The 22032-nt window shown below is 43.9% G+C and overlaps 1 protein-coding gene across 10 annotated transcripts; it reads right to left on the bottom strand.

Annotated features, from left to right (window-relative positions):
* Window positions 1–5550: 5550 nt before the first annotated feature.
* LOC120675857 (ATP-dependent DNA helicase PIF1-like) lies at window positions 5551–14688 on the bottom strand. 10 transcript variants are annotated; one of them, XM_039957071.1, is made up of 12 exons: window positions 14413–14688; window positions 13588–13664; window positions 12425–12487; window positions 12180–12338; window positions 11761–11970; window positions 11587–11661; window positions 11405–11488; window positions 11270–11332; window positions 10273–10944; window positions 10111–10191; window positions 9941–10012; window positions 5551–9861 (listed from the first exon to the last, which is right to left on the bottom strand). In XM_039957071.1, exon 12 carries the CDS (start codon window positions 7217–7219, stop codon window positions 6191–6193), a length of 1029 nt encoding a protein of 342 aa, XP_039813005.1. In that variant the 5' UTR covers window positions 7220–9861; window positions 9941–10012; window positions 10111–10191; window positions 10273–10944; window positions 11270–11332; window positions 11405–11488; window positions 11587–11661; window positions 11761–11970; window positions 12180–12338; window positions 12425–12487; window positions 13588–13664; window positions 14413–14688; the 3' UTR covers window positions 5551–6190. The 10 variants fall into 10 exon arrangements, 9 of the variants coding, with proteins under 9 accessions (XP_039813005.1, XP_039813004.1, XP_039813003.1 ...); XM_039957070.1 differs by having other exon boundaries at window positions 13588–13702; window positions 14413–14686; XM_039957069.1 differs by having other exon boundaries at window positions 12425–12523; window positions 14413–14685.
* Window positions 14689–22032: the final 7344 nt, after the last annotated feature.

Here is a 22032-nt window from a genome sequence, read left to right as displayed (position 1 = left end):
TCCTCGCCCCGCCCCGCCCGGTCGGCGGCGCTCCCGCGCTGCCTCGCCCTCCGCCGGCCGAACCGCCGCCACCGCCTGGCCGCCGCCGCCCCCGACCCCCTCCTCTATGGCTGGCGGCCATGGAGCCGCCCCACCCCCAGCAAACCGGAATCATAAGTCCGCCGCCGCCCTCCACCACCCCGGCCGCCGGCGACCTCGCCGGCGGCCGCTCCGCCCACCAACCACTCCTCGGACCCCGGCCACCCCTCCCCTAATCCCGGCGCCAACCACCATCGCTGGCTCGAGGTTGAAGAAGCACAGTGCGCGCGCGGGCCCACCTACCATCGAGCTGCGCCTCCCTTCTGCGATAGCTCGACCTCCAGCAGCGCGCGCGATAAATAGCTTCCAGCTTTATCAATCAATAAAAAGTGGTGGCGGAAAGGTACGCTGTGTGACACGAATTCAGGCTAAAAGGACTGGTTTGTGCAGAAGGTGGTGGTATTTGTTAATTGGGGCTTATGCAAACTTTCAACTACAATAAAATAAACTAAGTACAGTTGATTGCTAGCTAGCTAGTACCAGCAGTGAAGACAACTACCTTGGCTTGCTTATTTCCAAATAAATATATATACCCCTATCCCTGTTCTTTAGATTTACTCTCAGTGGGAGGCCTATCTCTGTTACTGTGTTAATAAGTTCGTTGCGTATCTCGTATATATGACCTACTATTTAGTTTTGTTCTAAAGATTATATTGCAGATAGGATGATTTAATTTCTCTTTTTTTAAGAAAAAAGTAGATAGAAATGATCCGCAGTCTGATAAAATAATATATAGAAATGGAAGACATATTGTTATGTGTGCCGTTTGACTCATGCACGCATACATGCATGGTCGACTTTTGTTATATGCATATATGGTTTGTTAATTAGTCATGTTTTTTTGTTCTTGTTGATGAGGTGCAGTTGCAGGTGGAGCTAGCAATGATTTTACTTTCTTGTCAAGTCAGAACGAAGGCAATCGATCGACGAGAGTGAAGAGCTGCTATATATGCTATCGATAGATATAATTAATAATCAACCATTTGGCGTCTCTTTATTAGGTGCAGCGGTCGATTGTACTTTAGGTGAAATAAAGCCACTTTAGATGAAAAAAAGCTGATTCCTGGATTGATTTGCTCTCAACGATCTTTGCTGTCCGCTTTCAATTCCATCGGTTTTACAACATCTCTCTCAATCTTGCACAAAATTAAAGCCTCACTTTCACTCGCAAACAAAATATATTTTGTTATAATGCATAGGGTACATTTTGTATAGAGAATGCACACACCTTCTCAGTTGCAGCTGTGACCGTTCTAGTTGCAACAGAGTTGCAACCGGTTCATGTCCAGCTGCAATCTGGTAGGTCTGAGTTGCAATTAGTTTGCGTCCAGTTGCAATCAGATCAGTTTGAGTTGCAATTGGTTTGCGCCCAGTTGCAATCAGTTCCATCCAACTGTGATTGCTCTTTCTTCCAATTGCAATCGATGTAGTCTCTTCATTCCGTCCAGTCTGGTGGATGCATTTTATATAAAGAATGTACCTTGTTGCATTTTAACCTCGTCCTTGCTCGTCCTGGTTTGAGTATGGCATGATGGGATGTAACTGAGAAGCAAAAGTGTCACGCCCGGTGCGTGGGGAGGAATTTCACCGCCACCGTTATTGGTCAATACGTAGCGAAAGCATGCGCTCAGTGCATGTGAGATGTTTCACCTTCGCACATATCACTACTCCTGCCGACAGGAACGGACCTCAACAGAGGAAAAACTAGGCTCCGCCGCAGCCCCTGCTATAGATGGCCAACCGGACCGCCCGGGCACGGCACGGCCCGAGCACGGCTGGCACAGGCACGGCACGGCACGGCACGCCGGGGCATGGCGGTGGCGTCGTGCCGTGCCGCGTAGTGTTGCCGTGCCGGCATCCCGGCCCAGGCACGGCCCCACGAGGCCGCCGGCGTGCCGTGCCGTGCCCCGGGGCATGATAGCACGCCAGGCCAGGGAGCGGCGGCGGCCTGCGCGACATCGACGGCGGTGGCCGGGGAGGCGGTGACAGGAGACGGCGGCGGCAGCTGGGGGCGACAGGAGGCGATGGCAAGTGGCCGGGGAGGCGGGGACGACTGGCGGAGGCGGCTGCCGGGGGTGACGGCGGCGGACGCGGCGCGGCGCGAGCGGCGCGAGAGAGCGCGCGCGAGGAGAGTGCGGCCCGTGGAGAGAGAGAGGGATTAGGGTTTATTTGTTTATATGGGCTATTGAGTTATTGGTTGTTGAACGGGCCACATCATGCCACATCATGCACGGGCACGGCACGGGCCCAAAAGGCGACGGGCCGAGCTGTTCTCGAGCCGTGCTTTCTCGGGCCGTGCCCGTACCGGCCCAGCGAGCTCGGCCCAGTTGGCCAACTATAGCCCCTGCTTGCCCAAGGGAAATTTCTGATGTCCCAAGTCCCATCAACTTACAGCCTGCACAAGACTCCATGCTAGTAACCTAGTATAGTCTCTTAATTGAGGCCATTCATATTTGGCCATTTGGATCACGTTCTGCCACTGCCTGCCGAGTTCGTCCAGCTATTCCTGGAGTCTCCCGCTTCTTCTTTATGTTTGTACTTTTTATGGACCTGCTTGATGTTGGTGGGTGATTATTATTGCCGTGGTTCGGCGAGTGTTCTTCTTCATCACCTATACTCCCCATCGGTTGTCTTCTTGTTGGTGGCATCAGCGAATGCCAACGTTGTTCGTATCCACCTTTTCTGTTATCCCTCTATAAGATTTCCCCTATTTTTGGCGTTGGATGACAATACGTGGCACCTGGATGTACTGCAAATGATGCTGCCCCTCAACTTCAAGGGAGATGTTCATGTCCGGTGAGTTTTGGTTGTTGTGCGTTTGGTCCACACTCTATTGGGTGGTCTCTTAGATGGAGGGCGATAGTGGTGCGACATAGCTACGAGGGGTGGTGTGAACGTGTAATGGCTGTGGTATACGGTGATATTTTGCTCAGTGGCAACTCTATTCAGTGATCGGTGCCGGTGGTTGGTCCTTGACCTGTATCATGTCTTGTCTTTTGATTTGTACAGGTTGTATTTCTATATTATTTTTCTTTGCGTTAAGTTGTATCTCTATGTGGTTTGCTATATTTTTAATTATAGTGACAAGTTCAAGCTAAGCTGGCATCTTGCCCGCTGTAGTTCGCGTCAAAAAAATCTGAGCATTACCAAAAGCCACATAGTAACCTAAATCCACAAAATCAAACTAAGGGTGGTCCTATATATATGAATTGCATGTGAAATCTTTAATTCTTGGCCTACCAGTTTAGCATATAATTGCGTGCAAGAGTCAAGAGATCGACTGAGACAACATCTGGCGCAACATTATCAAGATTTGGGCCCCAGTGCAAGTTTATTCGTCATGATAGGGGCCGGAATAATGTAAGGAACCTTGTGGCTCAATTATATATGCATTCACCAAACCCTAGCTAGCTAGCCAACGATGGAAATGCCGCCACCATGCAAAGCTAGATATCATTAAGGGTTTCATTCTCCGCCAGCATACTAGCTAGTCAACTACTACTAAGATCAGAGAATGGATTAAGTAGTGCATATATGTAGCATCTCATAATTTATATGAGTTTGCTGCATACTCCCTCCGTTTCAAATTGAAGTCATTCTAACTTTCTTGAAAAGTCAAACTATCACTGCCACAAAAACATACATTTGAACCGGGGGTTAGGCACTCTTAGTACCGGCTGCCGCAACCGGTACCAGGTGGGCGGTACTAAATGGACATCCATTTAGTACCGGCCGCACCGCCCGGTACTAAATGTACTCTAACTTAGAAAAAATGTACCCGGATAATTGTGCGTACATGGGGATTCGAACTCGTGACCTGTGGCCTCGTGCATAGTCTCATCTACCATCCCACCCACACAACACATATGCATACAAAGGAGACGCTATCCTTTTGAAGTAACAGGGGCAGACCATTTAGTACCGCCATAACACCACCCGGTACTAAATGGTGGCATTTAGTACCATATCATGTTATGGTCCGGTACTAAATGGCTGGGGGCCCGGGAGCCATTTAATACCGGATCATAACACCAACCGGGGCTAAATAGTGCCATTAGTACCGGGTGATGTTATGGTCCGGTGCTAAATGGCTCCGAGGAGCACTGTGCTGTAGAACCGGTACTAAATTGGCATTAGTACCGGGTTTAAAGCAACCGCTACTAACTCAAGGTGGACGAATGACTCTTTTTTTGGTAGTGTATATTCATGTTTGACCAAAATTATAGGAACTATTATAAAAATTTATAGCATCAAATAGATATACTACGAAAGTATATTAACGAAGAATCTAATGATATTTATTTGGTATCATAAATGTTAGTACTTTATTTTACAATTTGGAATGGAGAAAGTATATATCAAAGTGAAATTGAATTCTGCATAGCTTCTCTTCTCCATGAAGCAAAAGGGCCGGGCAAATAATAACACAGATATCCTATATATACTAGGTATTTCTGATTAAAAAATAATTAATCTAAAGTTTTATTTAAAATACCCTCCTATGCTATTATATGGAAAATTTACCGTTATTAAATATAACATAAACTAACCTCTAGGCCGTATAAATTACCCACCCACCGTACAATGTTATTGTAAGAATATCGATCTCAAAGCTAACAGTTTCCCTATAATGGTTGCATGATTTATTGACTTGAAGTAGACGCTACATCTCCATCGATGGAGATGGATGTATGCATCCACACGCCAGCCAGTCCTGTATGGTCGCTCAGTCAAAGCTGGATAATGAAGCAAAGCAAGCGTTACACACGTCAGAGCGAGAGAGATTCCGATCCTCTCTTGCAGCCAACAACATTAATTTTAATCCTCTCCATTGCATTTGCTTTATCTGCATGCATCAAAGCCCTACGGCCGGCCATTTGATCATTCGCCTGGATGATGATGATGGACGGAATTTATTAGTAGAGTTGAGCAAAAGGAGAAGCAACCAAAAATTTTTTCTAACTAGGTTCATGCCCCTGCGTTGTCACGGAAAAAAAATTCATGAACAAAAACATCAAAGACCGAGATAACTATAAGTGCTCAAATATACTTTAGACGTAATACACAAAACATTAACCAACAAAGAAATAATATTGCTTATATTTGTTAGCAGCTAAAAACAATATAGAGATAGATGCATCTTAGCAACACCAATTTATAAATACGGATGATCAGTTGGAACAGCTTGGTACCATTGAGCCATGTATAATCCTTCGTACTCCACAGTACTTTCACCGTCTGAAATAAACAAGTGATGAAATAAAAAAAGTGTTAGATGCATAAAGATTAAACTTGGAAAATAACAATATTAGTTAAATGTAATTATTAGTACTATATAATACCTGTCTGCTATGCTGTTAGGACCTCCTTGTATACAATATTCTTTGTAAATGTCCCATTATATGGATTGTTTTCCTTTCTTTCTTGTTATTAACTATCTCGTTACCCTTTTTTGTTAATTTTCTTCTCCTTTTTAGCTTTTTCCTCGAGCTCAGTGGCATTAGGTGGAAGTGCCAAAATCTTGATGTTTGTTCTAGCAGTTGCCCTTGACATTGCAACATACAACTGCCCATGCGGGAACACGGGGTCAGGGAGGTAAACATCGACGTTAGGAATAGTCTGACCTTGTGACTTGTTGACTGTCATGGCAAAACTGAGCCGGATAGAAAACTGTTTTCTTTTGAATTGAAATGGGAACATCTCGTCGTCAGATGGGCATAAGGGTATCCGAGAGAGGAAAACTCGTTTTCCAGCATGCTGGCCCAACACGATTTCAGCATCGATAGTATTTCTTTGAAAACCACGAACAACCAACCTCGTTCCATTACATAAACCATTTGCAGGATCAATGTTCCGAAGCAATATTATTGGACAACCTACCTTTAGCTTTAACACATGTGGAGGCAATCCATTAGGTGTAAGGGTGTTAAGAAACTCTGATGGATAGTAATTGTGTGGATCATCGATGGCAGAATCAAAACTATGATACTCCACCTCCCCACCTTGGAAAGATCCAATCATCTTCATATTAATCCTATCAACCCAATCATTGCGTGTGGACAAAATAGCTCTAGAAGTGATGTAGTCCTTGTCTGCCATGATCTCATTAAGGTTAGGGAAGATGGATTAATCTATCAAGATCATTGCCATCTCCAGTATATGGCACGCAAATTTCATCTGGGAGACGGACTTCACCATCAACATTGGCCTCCTCTATTCCATTGCCAATGCACAAAAGATAATCAGCAAACCATGGGTCACTATGCGCTCTCATGTTGCGCACAAGCTTCAGGTGACACATGCAATCCCAAAGGTATGACCTACGTAATGAAGCATCCACTATCTGAGCCCTCGACCCCTTCCTGACAACGGGTAGGACCTGCCTAAAATCTCCCCCGAACACAACAGTCTTCCCACCAAAAGGCAAATCCGGTCTATCCATTATATCACGCATGCTATTGTCCAATGCCTCCACTGCTTGTTTCTTGATCATAGAAACCTCATCCCAAATAATCAAAGAAGAAGTGCGTAGCAGAGTCGCTGTAGCACTTTGTTTGGTGAAGCTACAATATCCACCACTATCTATGGTAAGTGGAATCTTGAAACGTGAATGTGCTGTTCTCCCACCGGGCATTATGGATGCAGCAACCCCAGATGTAGCAGTCGCAATAGCAATCTTGTTCTGACTGCGGACTTTGGCAAGCAAAGCCCTATACAAGAATGTTTTTCCGGTTCCACCAGGGCCATCCACAAAAAATAACCCTCCATCATTGGAATCAATAGATGACAAGATCTCATCGTAAGCAGCCCTCTGCTCATGATTAAGGGACTCTGATAAGGCCACATCATCCTCGGTGCTCTCTATATTTGATTCCTCGAATATCTCCCATGGAACACCACAAGCATCATCGTAAGTGTTATCAATGTCAGGGAGAGGGAATGATTTTATATCCTTCCCCATCGATTGTAGCATGTTTCTAATATCAATTAGGACCATCTGCTCAACGATAGCATCTGATGGATTGTTGCGACGATAATCCTCAGACATTGCGTCTAGGTGTTTTTGCCAGAGTGCGAATACATTGCTCGGTTCACAAAATACCAATATTGTTGCAAAAAGCCTTCGTAGTGATGATGGCATCTGATACGTGGCAGCTTCAGAAAGGCACTCATCAAGTGAGTTGTCTTTCTCAATCAATCCTCTTTTCTCGGCAGCTTCACGGAAAGAAGGCTGAATTACACCATCAACGGTTCTCAAATCTTCATATGAAGTTGCTCCAGCCACATGGTTTAGGAGAATCCGAAGATAGTAGCGTTCACCTTCAGCTGGATGAGCTGATACGATCCTCCCAATTTACCCAGTGTTAGCCTGTTCCCTTGGGCGCCAAAATTTACCATCAGACTGCCATGTGAAAAATTCTGGGAAATAACGGTACAATATGTTGCGAGCAAATTCGTGCACTCCGTTTTCTTTAAAATAAGCTGTCAACATTGATTCATCGGCGCCTGGTTTATTAACAATATGTTGAATCATTTGACGATTGTGAAATGACACCATGTGCATGTCTGGAAGATGCAGCTGAAGTTGTTGTACGGGCGAATAATTCTTACTAATATCAAAACCATATATCCTCCAGAACGCCTCTGGAGGGGTCACCCATTGAGCATCTCTATATGCCTTGATCTCATCTATGTTCCCTTCTTTGTCAGCCTGGCCTGACTCCCTAACTGCTATGGAAGCCCGATCATGACCTTTGTATACATACTTGAATAAATACTTTGCCTATTTAATGCTGTTGTATGCCTCAATATTTATGTGACAATTGAACACACACAGTAGGTGCGGGTTATAAGGGACAACCCATCGATTGTCGAGCTCAGAACCTCGAACCTTCACTTTACACCCGCTGTCACGGCGACGATATATAGGGTAAGAATCTTTACCCTGCGAAGTGGACTCCGCGAAAGGACGCGAATAATGATTCTTACATGAAGAACGTCCCTTAGTATATGGGCAATTTGGGTTTAGCACACCACACGGCCCATGCATCATATGCTTGGTCACCATCATGTACAGCTCTGGATATTTCTTCTTGTTTGGCAGCTCAGCAGATATGAGTCGGTCGTACTGCTCCAGACATGTGAGCTTCCATTTCCTTTTCATTATGAGCAAGAAGTGAGCATGCGGTAGACCCCTCTTCTGAAACTCCACGACATACACATATGCCCGGACCTTTCCAAGTATATCCTTCTTCAGCAACTTAATTTTCATAGCCTCTAACTTTGCCCTGAACACACGAGTTACAAGATCTGGACGATCCTGTGCGGACTGGCCTGGGTACAGTTCATTCCTTATCTCATCCCCGTTAGGTTACAGGTCATTGTTAGGAAGATATGTGGTTTACCGTACTTGCGTACCAGGGCCGTTGCATCCATGTACCGGCGCCTCATGTCACGAGGGCCTCCGATGAATGACGTAGAAAGAATGGTACATCTTCCAACAGCATCACCTCGACACTCACCAGCGTGCAAACTATCAACAAGACCCTGGTACAGGTCGTCCCTGAGACTATCTTGATTGTTTCGGATGTAATCTAATCGAGAGCTTTCAATCTTAACATATGTATCAACGGCAAATTTTTGAAAAAGTCGCTTGCCAAAAAATATTGGGTTGAAAATGCCAGGACGCATTTGAAATTTGTAGCAGTAGTAGTCACGCACTGATACACATAAATTTCCAGCACTCCCTACACGAATGGAGAATGTAATTGTAATTACTAAATCATAGAAAAATTTATTAAATTAGACAATAAAAATATGCATCCAAAAATGTACCTAGATCCTCGCCGCCCGCACGTGCCTTTCGGACTTCACGAGCTTTATTTACTTCCGCCGTTGTGACTCCCACCTTTGGGATGCAATTGTGCCACCCAAGCTCACCCCTAGGGAAGAATAGTGGGTATGACAGAGCATCATAACGACCATGGTATGACCGAATGCCGTGAATAGATCTATCATTCCCTTGGAGTACAACACTATGCTCGAACTGCCCATGATGCTCGCTACCCTCTATCCAAACTGCAGCAACTTTTGATGTGATAGGTACATTGTAGGTTCGCTGGTCCAACCGTTGGCCAAGATTCAATTCTACGTGGTAATCCTCCAGATCATCAACTGCACCCATTGTCCTAAGATGCTCAGAGTATGGGTTGCCCCGCATGATCGCAACCAACCTATCGATGACTTCCTTATCTTTCCTTAGGCATTCCTCTCGACATCTTCGATAACGATGCTCCAGCAAAGGGTCATCATCATGGAAATACAACTCAAGATGTCTTGGTTTAGTACCCTCCTCTTTACCAAATGAGCGTACATTGTGGTAAATTTGACCATGGGCACAAAACGTTTACACACCTCCATTACGCATGCTCGCGGTCATGCGGTCAAGGTTACAATATAGTGATGTAAATGAAAAATGGCCATTGAAGAATCTAATGTTAGAACGGAAGTGCCTTGTATCAGCATCTGAAGCCGTCCACAGCCTCATAAGTTCAGGCGGTGTGTCGGGTGTGGATAAACGTATCTGCCCATTGCGACAACAAAAACCTAGAGTTTCATACTCAACCTTCTTAGCATTGCACTGTTCGCAATTATTCACCGCCTCTAACTTATGTGTTTCAGCTGGCACATTAGCATAGACCTTGTCATAAGGGTCCAACACATCTAGCACACCGTTATCTTCATCGTCGAGGTTGATTTCCACATCGACTTCATCTTCTTGTTCTATATTTAATATAATAGATAAATACATATTATTAAATATTCAAAGGTTATTTTTAATAAAGATATTTAATAAAAATACCTTGTCCCGCGAATAGATAACCCTCGTCCTCTTCCTCATCCTCCTCAAATACAACATCATCATCAACAACTTCTGCGTATTGGAGTGATTTATTGACATTTTGGTAATTAGAAAGAGGTGTAACTAAATAATTTGTCTAGTTTGAAAAAATATAGCTTTAAATAAATTACCGTCCTCAACGATTGATGCACCAACAACGGATTCTTGTGTTTGTGGATTTGCGTGTTGCGCTTGTTTTGGGTCCGTTGCTCCTATATATTCAATGTTGACTTAGCAATCAAATACAAATAGTGCTAAAATTGAATCAGGGTAGAAAAATAAGTGGCATTCACCGGTGTTAATGACGGACGATTGTGTTGGAGCATTCACCACATCGGGGATTTCATTCGCGGCATCGGGGGGACCCAAGTACTTCCTTCCAATTGTGGCTTCAAATAAGAGATTGCGACAGACTAAATGATTTTGTCTCTCCCCTGGAGGAACACGCTGTCGTCGGGTTTGGTGTGCAGATGGCATTTCAATGGGTTCTTCAATCTCTTTGTTACCTAAACCTTGATCTGATGAAAACAGAACGAAGAGCGGCGGTCTGTTTAAAACAATATCAATATCTTCCATGGTTAATTTGGATTGACCTTGGGTGGGGAAAATGAATTGTGGATTTTCCATGGCGATGGATTCCGGGTGTAGATTGTTCTCTCGATAACCTCAGTCTTTTCTTGTAGGCACTACTACGTTCTGCACGTCTTCTTTGGAGGCTTAGTTTTTTCACCTGACATCCGGCTTGCCTCCTTTTTTTGCATGGTATGCTTCTCTACTCCGTTGCTTTATGCTTTCCTTTCGTTCTATGTCACACCGATCAGTCGACTGTTTTTTCTCATGATATATTTCACGACGGCGTTTATTTATATGGGCCCGTTGTTGATCGGTTATAGGTTTTTTCTTGCATGGTTTAACACTCACGCTCGGTGTATCCACACATGCGGTCAATTGTTGATAGCCAGGTACTGTAAATAAAAAGATACTTATCTCAGCACTACTTATAGATATACAGACATAATTTAGCCTTAATGTAACGACGACAAACATTGTTTTGATATCACAAACAATCAAGTAGTGTAGTCATTCATAGCGCAGACGGAGTAATGTATTTACAAATGATAGATTTCCAAAAAAAATAATGTGCAAAATGGTGTAAATATGTGCACATCAAACAACCAAAATATTATCTGCACATGCGGTTCAATTGCTGATAGCCAGGTACTGTAAATAAAAAGATACTTATCTCAGCACTACTTATAATATTTGGGCAAGAATGATTGAATCACGTACCTGGTGTGACATTTGTGCAGGGGTCGGAGAGGTTATGATTCTCCATGTCGACTGGGATATAATCTGTTTAATCATGTTCTTTAGTATAAATCAAAAGATCATAAAACAAAAGTTTAACAGGGTAGACAATGATACTTGTCGTTTGCTCGGTGAAAGATGGAGTTGTGTGATGCTCGGTCACTATTGGAGTGCTAGTGGTGGGTGTGACATGGTGGCCGCCTGCTGGACAAACGGATACTTAGCATGAAATGGGAAAAAAAGATGGAATAGATATTTAGCTGTGTAAACAACTAACATAAATATTAATCCGTTCATACCGTCTAGATGTTCGTTGATATCAGGAGCCCTGGTGATAGGTGCACCATGTTGATCTGTTGCACCATGTTTGTCAGCTATGACACCAAAAGAAAGATAAATGTAGCTTCGCATGGGACAACAACAAAGAACTACAGAAGACATCATTGGAAATACTGATCTACTTAAATACAAACCTGCTCCAATAGCATTTATCTGTGTTTCATATTTCTTTTTATGATCTCCAACTCTTTTACCATCTGACCTCAAGGGAGTAAGAATTCTATCACTTCCTTGTATGAGCTTCTGATTAGCTTCAAGGTGCTTCTTGCTTCTTTGAATGCTTTCATCATTTGACCTCAAGGGAGGCATAATTCCATCACTTTCTTGTTCGAGCAAAGCAGAGCCTAAAATTACACATCAACAATTAGAATGTGGTGCCATGGAGAATTAGAACGCGGTTACAACACGCCTATTGTATGTTTATCAATGGCAGAAACGATGCATACGGCCGCCGTATTAGTATTCGGATTACTCATATTTAAATCCACAGAAGGTTACGGCTATCAGATGTACACTAATAACAGCTCAACCATTATCACAAAAAGGTGCAAACCTGGATCATTCTCCTTGTTGTGCGCATGACATTTTTTCCTCTTATATGCCTCACGCCGCTTCCTGTTCTTTTCCTCCTTTTGCTCATCTGTCATCAAGGCAGCACGGGCCCTGTCCCGTTCTCTTCTTCGATGACGGGCATATTCAATTACACCCGTGTCTGTATCAACAATATTTGTACCTTAGGAGGAGAAAAAACCATGTTGTGAATAAACAACAATGGCAATTGAGACAAAAGAGTACTACCTTTAGTATTACTGTTTAGAGGATCCATTCAGTTTCACAAGTTGTAACGACGGGGCGTCGGACCTGTCAGGGTAGCAGTGACCGAGCGAAGCAGCAAGCCTTGTGACAATGATAGGCGCACAGAATATATATGATTAATAGAAGAAATGAACACATAGGAGATACAGATCACTCTCCTGAAAGAGATGCAAATCAAAATTCCTAAGCCAGACTGATATCTACAGAACTATGCTATATAGGACCTGCAATATCCACCAGCAAGTTCTACTGGCTTGTAACAAAATTGATATTTAGAACCCCAGAATTGCATGAAAATAAAGCCTGCCGTTCTGTATTTGCAGTGCCGGCGGCGACAAATTCGAGGCCGTGGGGGTACTGGAAGAGCTTCAGAAACAGAATAAACACTGATGATATAGGCAATGTTATTGCTTTTGCACCTTTTGGTAAACACTTGTACGATGATATAGGGTCTGAACCAGGATTCAGACTTTTAGTAGAGCATACTGTGAATTGGGTAGTAGAGTCTGTGCCATTGGTCTTTCCTATTAAGCAGTAAAATGAAGTGCTGTACTGCATTTTCTGGTGCTTTTAAGTAAAATGAATGTGAACCCGCTTTCTGAAGTTTCTCTATTCTTATTTTTCTGTAGCCAATATTCAGAATTATATTTTGCATGTACCCAATGTTCTGAGTTGCTGCATTATAAGAAGTACCAGCTAGCCACTTTATTTGGATTTTCCCAATTACATGCAGCCAAACAAAACCTATGGAAGGACATTTTTTATTAAATTTGTATCAGTGTGGAATCAAAGTACGCTTACCTGTTTTTGAAAATACAATCTTTCTTTCTATTTAGGCCTATTGGTGATGTCCCTGTAATGCTTGCCAATCCAGACTTTTATGAATGCAAGTGGTGAGTCTGTAAGTAAAATACTCAATTGTAGCTTCAAATTAGTTATGCTTTGCTAGTCCTTTGCCATTAGTACCACTCAGATTAATGAGGCTTCAAATTTATGTAGGTTGGACAGCCATTTAGTTTTCAAGATACCGCTCAATCATTTAGTTTTACAGGAAAATGAAAATTAGTTTCACCTTTTACTTCCATGACATAGCACAGTACTGAATAAATTGAGGTCACATGTTGGCATTTAGCTAAAAGAATTACCTGATGATTAGACAGTAGCAAGCTTTCTCTGAAGCTGATGCTTCAAATTACCCAGACAATCAGACATACCATCATTCCTTAAGAGGATCCAAAGAGAGAAAAATAGTGATTATCTCTGCATAGGAAAGTATGGCAACGTCAATTTCCTAAAAAAATGGCAGTACAGCTTATTGCAGCAATTTTAGAAGAATCTAAAGCATCCTTATAATAAACCATGAAATCCTTGGTTGGATGGTAGAATCATATGTGACCGGACAACAAAGATATATGCACTATTAATCAATTCGCTAGCATAGTATCCATAACTTTTCTTGGTCCCATTTTCCCAATGAATGAAAACACAACATCACTGGGATTCAACAAAGATATCTCATGCTCCTGTGCTGCACCAGCCTTGATCATTGCCCACAGCGCATCCAGCGTGCCGGGTCACCGCAGCCACCCTCGCCGCGGCGTCCCTGGTCAAGGCGCCGCTCGCTTCTGTCCAGGTCCGCAGCCATGAGAAGGTGCCCATGCATCAAAGCTAGCTAATTGTGTCTAAAGGTGAATCAACAGGAGCACGCACAAGAAAACTAACGAATCCACAACTGTGTCTTTCACAGGCATTTCCTCAAACATGTTAACTGCATAGACATGGACAGCTAATGGGTTGCCTGTGACTCAATTCTCATGTCAACACAGCCACCGAAGTACAGCATGCCGCCGCTCTAGTGTCATGCTCGCCCCCGCACGCTCCAGCGCCGCGCCCCCGGCGATGCCGCATCGCCGCTCGCTTGCCGAGACCATGCGTTGTTATTTCCTTCGATCTAGGAGATGGAGAGGTACCTGTGACTGTTCTAGGCGGCGATGGAGAGGTACGGATGACGGAGAGGCGCGACGGCGGCAGTGGCGAGGACGTGTGACGGAGAGGCGCGACGACGGCGTGCGGCGCTGGGGGCTTGACGTCGGGATCGAACTTGGGCGCGGCAGCGGCAGCGGCGAGGAGGGGTGACGGAGAGGCGCGACGACGATGGTGATCAGGGGCGGAGACGGGGGGCGGGCAGGGGCCTGGCCCATCCCCAAATTTGCACTACAAATTCAAATTTTAAATAAATTTTTATATAAATTTATATGGTTGGCCATTCCTAACAATGAAAAAAACACCATCCTAGCTCCGCCCCTAATGGTGATGACGACGGTGCGGTGGCGTGCAGCGCTGGGGCGCGACGTCGGGATCGCACTCGGGCGCGGCTGCCGCAGCGGCGTCGATGGATGATGGAGAGGCGTGATGGCCGGGATCGCACTCTGGCGCGGCTGCCGCAGCGGCGTCGAAGGATGATGGAGAGGCGCGATGGCGTGCGGTTCTTGGGGAGGGAGTGGCGCGATTTGCGGAAGGGGGCCACGTGATAGGGCCCTAGGGAATTTGATTTTTGAATCCATGATGTGGGCGACGTACGAAGGGGAGGCGGGGGCGACGGACGACGGACGAATGACGAAGAAAAAAAAATTGACCCTCAGCCTCTTTTCAGTAGTAGAGATAGAGAAAAAAAAACCTTTGTCAGGATAGGGCGCATCATCATGTCATATGTCATGACGTGACTCGCAACATCGGACCACCAATTGTCACATACGTAACTGACTGTTGAACTTTTTTCTTTTTTATATTTAAAAAAAATCAAAATTTCAAAAATATATGTCCGTTTTGAAATATTTCAAAACTACCCCCGGTCGCCCTAGGGGGGCGACAGGCCCTAAGTGTAATTTTTTTCTTCAAATTTACAACGAGGTTCATGACAAAAAAAAAACAAGGGGGCCTGTCGCCCCCCCAACGGACGACAGGGCCCTGTCGCCCACCAGAGGGGCGACCGCCTCTCAGCTATACCTTCCTAAGCGAGCAACGGAAATTTCGAAGTCGCAACAAGAGCTTGCTGATTGGCTGGTTAGTAACGTTGTTTCTACTAGTAACGTGCGTTAGTTTCTTTCCTGTGACAACGTACCGACACTGTGCGTTAGTACTAGCGCTGCTGCTGTGTGCAGTGTACTAGCTAGTAGGAGTCGGTGTGGTGTTTATTGCATTTGTTGTAGTACACTGTTCGTCAAAGCTGATGCAGTATTGGATAGTATTGGAGTAGTACTATCGATAGGCAGATGGCTGATAATTACACGGTGCCGTACTGGTAGAGTATGGATATACAATAACTACTGCTGGAATAAAAAGGGCTTGCCTTTCAACTTCCTATGAGCTGCATTTCATTGATCTCGCCCGTGTTCAGTTCCAAAATTCAAAATTCCAAAAAAAAATTTCGGCACCTGCATGGAGATTTAAATCTAGACGAAATAAAAAACACATTGCGACTGCTGTCTGTAAATGACGAGACGAATCTAATGAACCTAATTAGGCTGTAATCAGACGCTAAATTGCTACAGTAATGCTACAGTAAACACCCTCTAATGACGGATTAATTATGCTCGTTAGATTCGTCTCGCGATTTACAGACGAGTTCTGTAATTATTTTTGTGATTAATCTATGTTTAGTACTTCAAATGTAGAAAGATGTCTTTTCAAAAATTTTACGACGCGCAACCAAACAGGGCCCTCCATGTTTTCTGTATACCAATGTGTCGGTGCGTTGTCACAGGAAAGAAACTAACGCACGCTACTAGTAGAAACAACGTTACTAACCAGCCAATCAGCAAGCTCTTGTTGCGACTTCGAAATTTCAGTTGCTCGCTTAGGCAGTTGCTCGCTTAGGAAGGTGTACAGTGTGCTGAGAGGCGGTCGCCCCTCTGGTGGGCGACAGGGGGCGACAGGGCCCTGTCGCCCGTTGGGGGGACGACAGGCCTCTTTTTTTTTTGTCATGAACCTCGTTGCAAATTTGAAGAAAAAAAAATTACACTTAGGGCCTGTCGCCCCCCCATAGGGCGACCGGGGGTAGTTTTGAAATATTTCAAAACGGACATATATTTTTGAAATTTTAATTTTTTTTAAATATAAAAAAGAAAAAATCCCTGCCTGTTGATATGTCGCAGCAGGCCCAACACAGCTTTGACGAGGCCCAACGCAGGCCTGGCGCACCCATGCAGCAGCCCATAGCAAGCGCGCACCCTGGGGCCTTCTTCTCCCCTACAGGAGAGCGATTTTCTTCCTGGGGCCGATTCCGATGGTTGCCTTTCTTCTCCGGTGACCCGTTCGGCGCCAGAGACGAAGGGGAACTGGGGAATTGACCCCCGGTTGTGCATACTAGTCTAGTTTTATAGATCTAGGTGTAGTTAGGGTTTCCTTTAGGATGACCTTCCTCTGTCATGGTGCTTCGACGGTCAGTGGGGGTCTCTCTCAGCCCCAGTGACATCACGGACGCTGATGATGGGAGGATGGTTACTTCTCCAGCTTTATGTTCATGGGTTGGGGATCTCCAGTTTACCCTTCGTTAGGTTAGAGTTGGATCTCTTCTCGGTGAGGAATTCGCCGGGAATTTTTTGCTTCCTCCTAGGTTTTTCGGCTGTCGTCTGTGTCAGAGGTGGGAGTCTGGTGATGGCTGAGGGGTTGGTGGAGCATGGCGGTGCTCATTTATGTGGAGGGTTTAGCTCCGACGATGTTTTCTTTGTTGTTTTATGCGTCGGTGTTCAGGTCCTCTGTGGGCTTCATTGTGCCTGCTATGCCCACGACTTCAACGTCGTCGCTGGCCTTGCTGCCAACAAATTGGCGTCCAAAGCCTGGAGGATTGGAGCTTTTACCGGTGATGTTTTCATCGGATTTTGGTACCTCCAAGGAGTTTCTTTGTGAGGTTTATTGTCCACTTGCCCCTGGTTGGGGGCCGGTGTTCATGGATCCCCTTTGTGGGATTGCTGTTTATTGGCCGGAGACTGCTGGAGATATGTCTGGCATCTGTTTCCGGTAATGATGGGGATTGCCCGGGGCATTCAACGATCCAACAGCACATCGTGCTACTGATGGGCTTAAAATTTGAAGTCTTTTCGTCGAATCGGAAGTCGACCAGAAACGTCTTCCTGGACCTTCTTCATAGCGGGAGATTGAGGAGAACCAGGTTGCAGCAGCGATGGTCGGAGATGGCGAAGAGCACAGGCTAACTTCTCTTGTGGACTTATGTGTAATTTTTCTTTCTTTAAGAAGTACCCGGTCAGGGGCTTGGATGTAAAACTACTATATCAATAAAATCCAACCCTTTTCTCAAAAAAAAAATGCAGCAGACCATAGCATGCAGATGCCTAACAAAGAGCGCTTGCGCGCGCATACAACGGCTAGCCTAACGCACATGGAGGGTCTGTGTGCTTGTGTCGCACGTGTTGCTCCTGGCTAGGGGTGGTAAATGATCTTATTTTTTATCTAGATAATCTAAAAGTCAGATTTTAAAAGAGTCGGTCTATAATTTTGTTCAATTTTGAGCTAAAAAAATTAAAAACCAAGTAGAATTGTGAAGAGAGTATTAGGGCTATGGTCCATTACCACCCTTACTCGTGGCTGGTGTTGATTTGTTGTGAGATAAAAATATTGTGGGTGGCAGGCAGCTGGTGTTGATTTGTTGCGAGAGAAAAACACTGCTGATTGATTGGCTGACAAGCCAGCCGAATAGAGTGATAGTGATAAATGAAGTGGCTTTTTAAACTATTTTGTTTTGTTCCATAACATTTTCTTTGAAACATTTTTTTGTTCTAAAAATAATCTATATATTCTAATGGAATATTTGTATTTCTTATTTAGTACATTTTTTCTTAGAACATTGTTCTAGAACAACATTTCTGTTTTTTAAGTTGGAACAATTGGATCTACCTTTCCAATGAACTTGTTCCAATTTAGTATAAAAAATTCTTCCAACTATGATAACCATTCAAATACATTTATATTTAATAAGAATAATCTTATTTTGAAGATATGGTGATAAAAATGTTGTGGTGCAATTAAGTTTAATTTGAACACTTGTTTATGAATTACAGTTTTATTAGTGGCTGCCCTACCCATCATCCGGGTGATTTCTTTGTTTGTAATCAATCACTTTTGAGCCCAATAGCATAATGACACGTCATATGGAAGATAAACGGAAAATTGGATGATACGGATACTATTTTCAATCAAAAAAAGCAATAAATATCCACTAGAATAAGATTGAGTACGTGATAGCGACTACAAATATCACCCAAAAGGACCGGTATGATGTGCTATTCATATCCAACAAAGAAAATGGAGATATCTTGTTCTCACGTGTCTCTACCTCTTGCGCCAGGCCAGGTAAATAAGTTAGATATAGGTACAGTTGACAGTTAAAATTGGCATCAACCGGTCTGACCGGTCTGGTGCTGTAGTTGATCCGACAGGAGTCCGACCGGTCTGACCAGTCCAAGAGGAATTCGAGTACAATTAGGAAATATTATAGACTTAGATCTGTAAACAGGATTTTTTGCGGGGTAAGTCTTCCTCACCCTATAAATATAAAGGGTCACGGCCGATTAAGGATCCAACCCAATCGAATCTATCAAATATATTTATCTTTCATTGTCTTTATCTCTTCTCTTTACCCTACCTTTTCCAACCTCGACATGATGTTCTTCTCTCGTCTCCATGATGTTTGAGGACCCCCTAGCTGGCCTGCCGAGTCTAGGGCAACCCAAAGTGCGTTTGCCCCGACGGGGTCCCTCCGAGCGGGCGTTTGTTGGATTTTCGTCGGGCTGCCCCGGCGAGACTGGTCTGACCAGTCCACCATACCGGTCTGACCGGTTGGTGCTGTGGCGCTGCAAGGAGCGTCGCTGCGTGCTGCGTGATCTAGCGTGTTCGTGTATTGCTCCGTAAAAGGTGTCAACACATTTTGGCGACTCCACTAGGGAACGAGAATCTGGTTATCATGGCCGATCTATTAAACTCCAGTGATATGAAGACACTTGAAGGATTGCCTGAAGACCTACGCAAAGGCATCTTCATAATTTTGCATTCTCACTATTATCGGGTGGCGGAACAAGGCATCATCATGATGAAGATATCTGTAATCGATGAGTTGAGGATGTACGATCTACCAAGGCATAGAAAATCCGCAGGCCGCAGCTACTTTTATAAGTGGTTTGCTTATTTTTGTGGATGAGCTGATTAATAAAAAGAATAGTGTAGATCCAATTTCTATTATTGAAAAGTCGGTTGTTGAGAAGCCGACTAATAATCATTGCAAAACTTTGCCTAATGTTGCCAGTCAAGATGAAATTCGGCCGTCTCAGGCCGAAATTGTTTATCCAAAACTCCGTAGCAAGAGCTTGGAGAATATATCTAGTACTTCAACGCTGGGGGGCATCAAAACAAAAGCAAAGATGCTGGTTGCACTGCAACCGGTCTGACCAGTTCCAAGACCGGTCCAACCGACTGATCTAGGGTTTTGCAAAATAAATCAAAATCTAAGATGGTTAAGCCCAAAAAACTTGAGATTGGTATTTGGAAAACCGTTGAATCCAAAGGCCGTCACAAGCATCAAAAGGAAAAGCTGAAGCCCTTTCTTGGAGATCTTCCGGCTAAATCCAAAAAAACAATATAATGATGCTAGTCAGCCAAAACATCCGAAACACTCAAGATCTACTCCAAGACAGTAATTCCATGTTCGGAATCGGCAATGGAATAATTTTCCTAATTCAATGCTGTTTCCGTCACATAGATCACATATACCTATGCCATGCGGATCTTATTACAGCATGCCTTGTTTTTATCCGTCATGGTGTTATAATTCATGTATGTTGTCTCTTTCTAGATATTTGTGTCCAGATTATATTACCTAGAGGGAGCCGGCAATTGGTAAATCATCACCTACTATTAATGACCATTTTGAGGAAAAAGATCGGTCTATACAGAAAAAGAAATACAAGGTGATCAAGCAAGTTTATCGTGTCAAAAAAGATGGACGATTAAACAAAAATTCAGATTTGACACTAGATAAAGAAAGCCAGTTGTTGAAGAGAAATTGGATAGCTCAATTAGTAAAATTGTCCCCAGTGACGATCATGATACCGGTTCGTTAGACCAGTCTGAACCTAAGAAGTCTGGTAGTGCAAAAAATAGGATCAAGACGATGTTTGAGGAGCTTCTAGATAAATATAAGAAGATATCTGAACAAAAACAAAGCGATCAATTGGAAGACAAACGAGGAAGGGCTTCATCACCAAGATCAAGAAAGAATCAAAGGTCATCGCATTGGTCATCAATTCATCATCATTTATTCCGTCGATGCATATGCCATGGAACACGTATTTAGGTATACCCAATTATAATCTATGGTTTTGGTATAATCCTTGGTTGGCATATTATGACTATCAATCTCATACTTATGTCTTACCAATGGGCCAAGATTTGAATAATTGGCCGCATTGGCCGTGTCAAGATTTCTATTATTGATCATGCTAAACAATATGAAGCCGAAATAGTTTGCTCATCCTAAGCTAGAAATTGTTACATTTGCTAGTTCTCTTATTTTGGCTATTTTAACATGTTTAGAGATAATATATGGCAGATGCGTTGCTAATCATTGCCCTTAGACAATTTTGGTTCAGAAGAATGTTTTTTTGGCAAGAAAGCTTTACCAAAAATACAGAGGGGCATATGTTGACAGCCAAAATTAGCATCAACCGGTCTGATCAAACGGTCTGACCGGTCTGGTGCTGTAGCTGATCCGACATGAGTCAGACCGGTCTGACCGGTGGGTCTGACTAGTCCATGAGGAATCCGAGTACAATTAGAAAATCTTATAGATTTAGATCTGAAAAAATGATTTCTTGCGGGGTATGTCTTCCTCACCCTATAAATATAAAGGGTCACGGTCGATTGAGGATCCAACCCAATCGAATCTATCAAATACATTTATCTTTCATTATCTTTACCTTTTCTCTTTACCCTACCTTTTTCAACCTCGACATGTTGTTCTTCTCTTGTCTCCATGACATTTGAGGATGCCCTAGCTGGTCTGCCAAGCCTAGGGCAACTCAAGGTGAGCTTGCCCCAACGGGATTCCTCCCGAGCAGGCGTTCGTTGGATTTTCGCCGGGCTGCCCTGGCGAGACTGGTCTGACCGGTCCATCATACCAGTTGGTGCTGCGGCGCTGCAAGGAGCATCGCTGCGTGCTGCGCGATCTAGCGCGTTCGTGTGTTGCTGCGTAAAAGACGTCAACAGGTACATGACGTAGTGGTGAAGAATGAAAATAAAATCACATGGGAATGCACCCTGTGTCTAATCTGAAACCATGGGACAGAAGACGATGAATATGAAAAAGAAAGCAAGGGTCAAACAGGATGCAAACTGAATAAAGTGAGAACACAGAATTGTGACAGTACTCAAAGACTGAAATACAAAATGAATATCTGAATTGGCCAATGTTTTTTGCAGTGCTCTAAAGTACATTCTCCTATTTTTGGTTTCCAGAGCAATTCTTGTGTTATGTACAACATTCTAGTTCCCCTAACTAAATACATGAAAAAAACACTTAA

The sequence above is a fragment of the Panicum virgatum genome, chromosome 5N (assembly GCF_016808335.1).
Source record: "Panicum virgatum strain AP13 chromosome 5N, P.virgatum_v5, whole genome shotgun sequence".
Classification (NCBI taxonomy): Eukaryota; Viridiplantae; Streptophyta; class Magnoliopsida; order Poales; family Poaceae; genus Panicum; species Panicum virgatum.
This window is presented reverse-complemented; position numbering and strand designations above follow the sequence as displayed.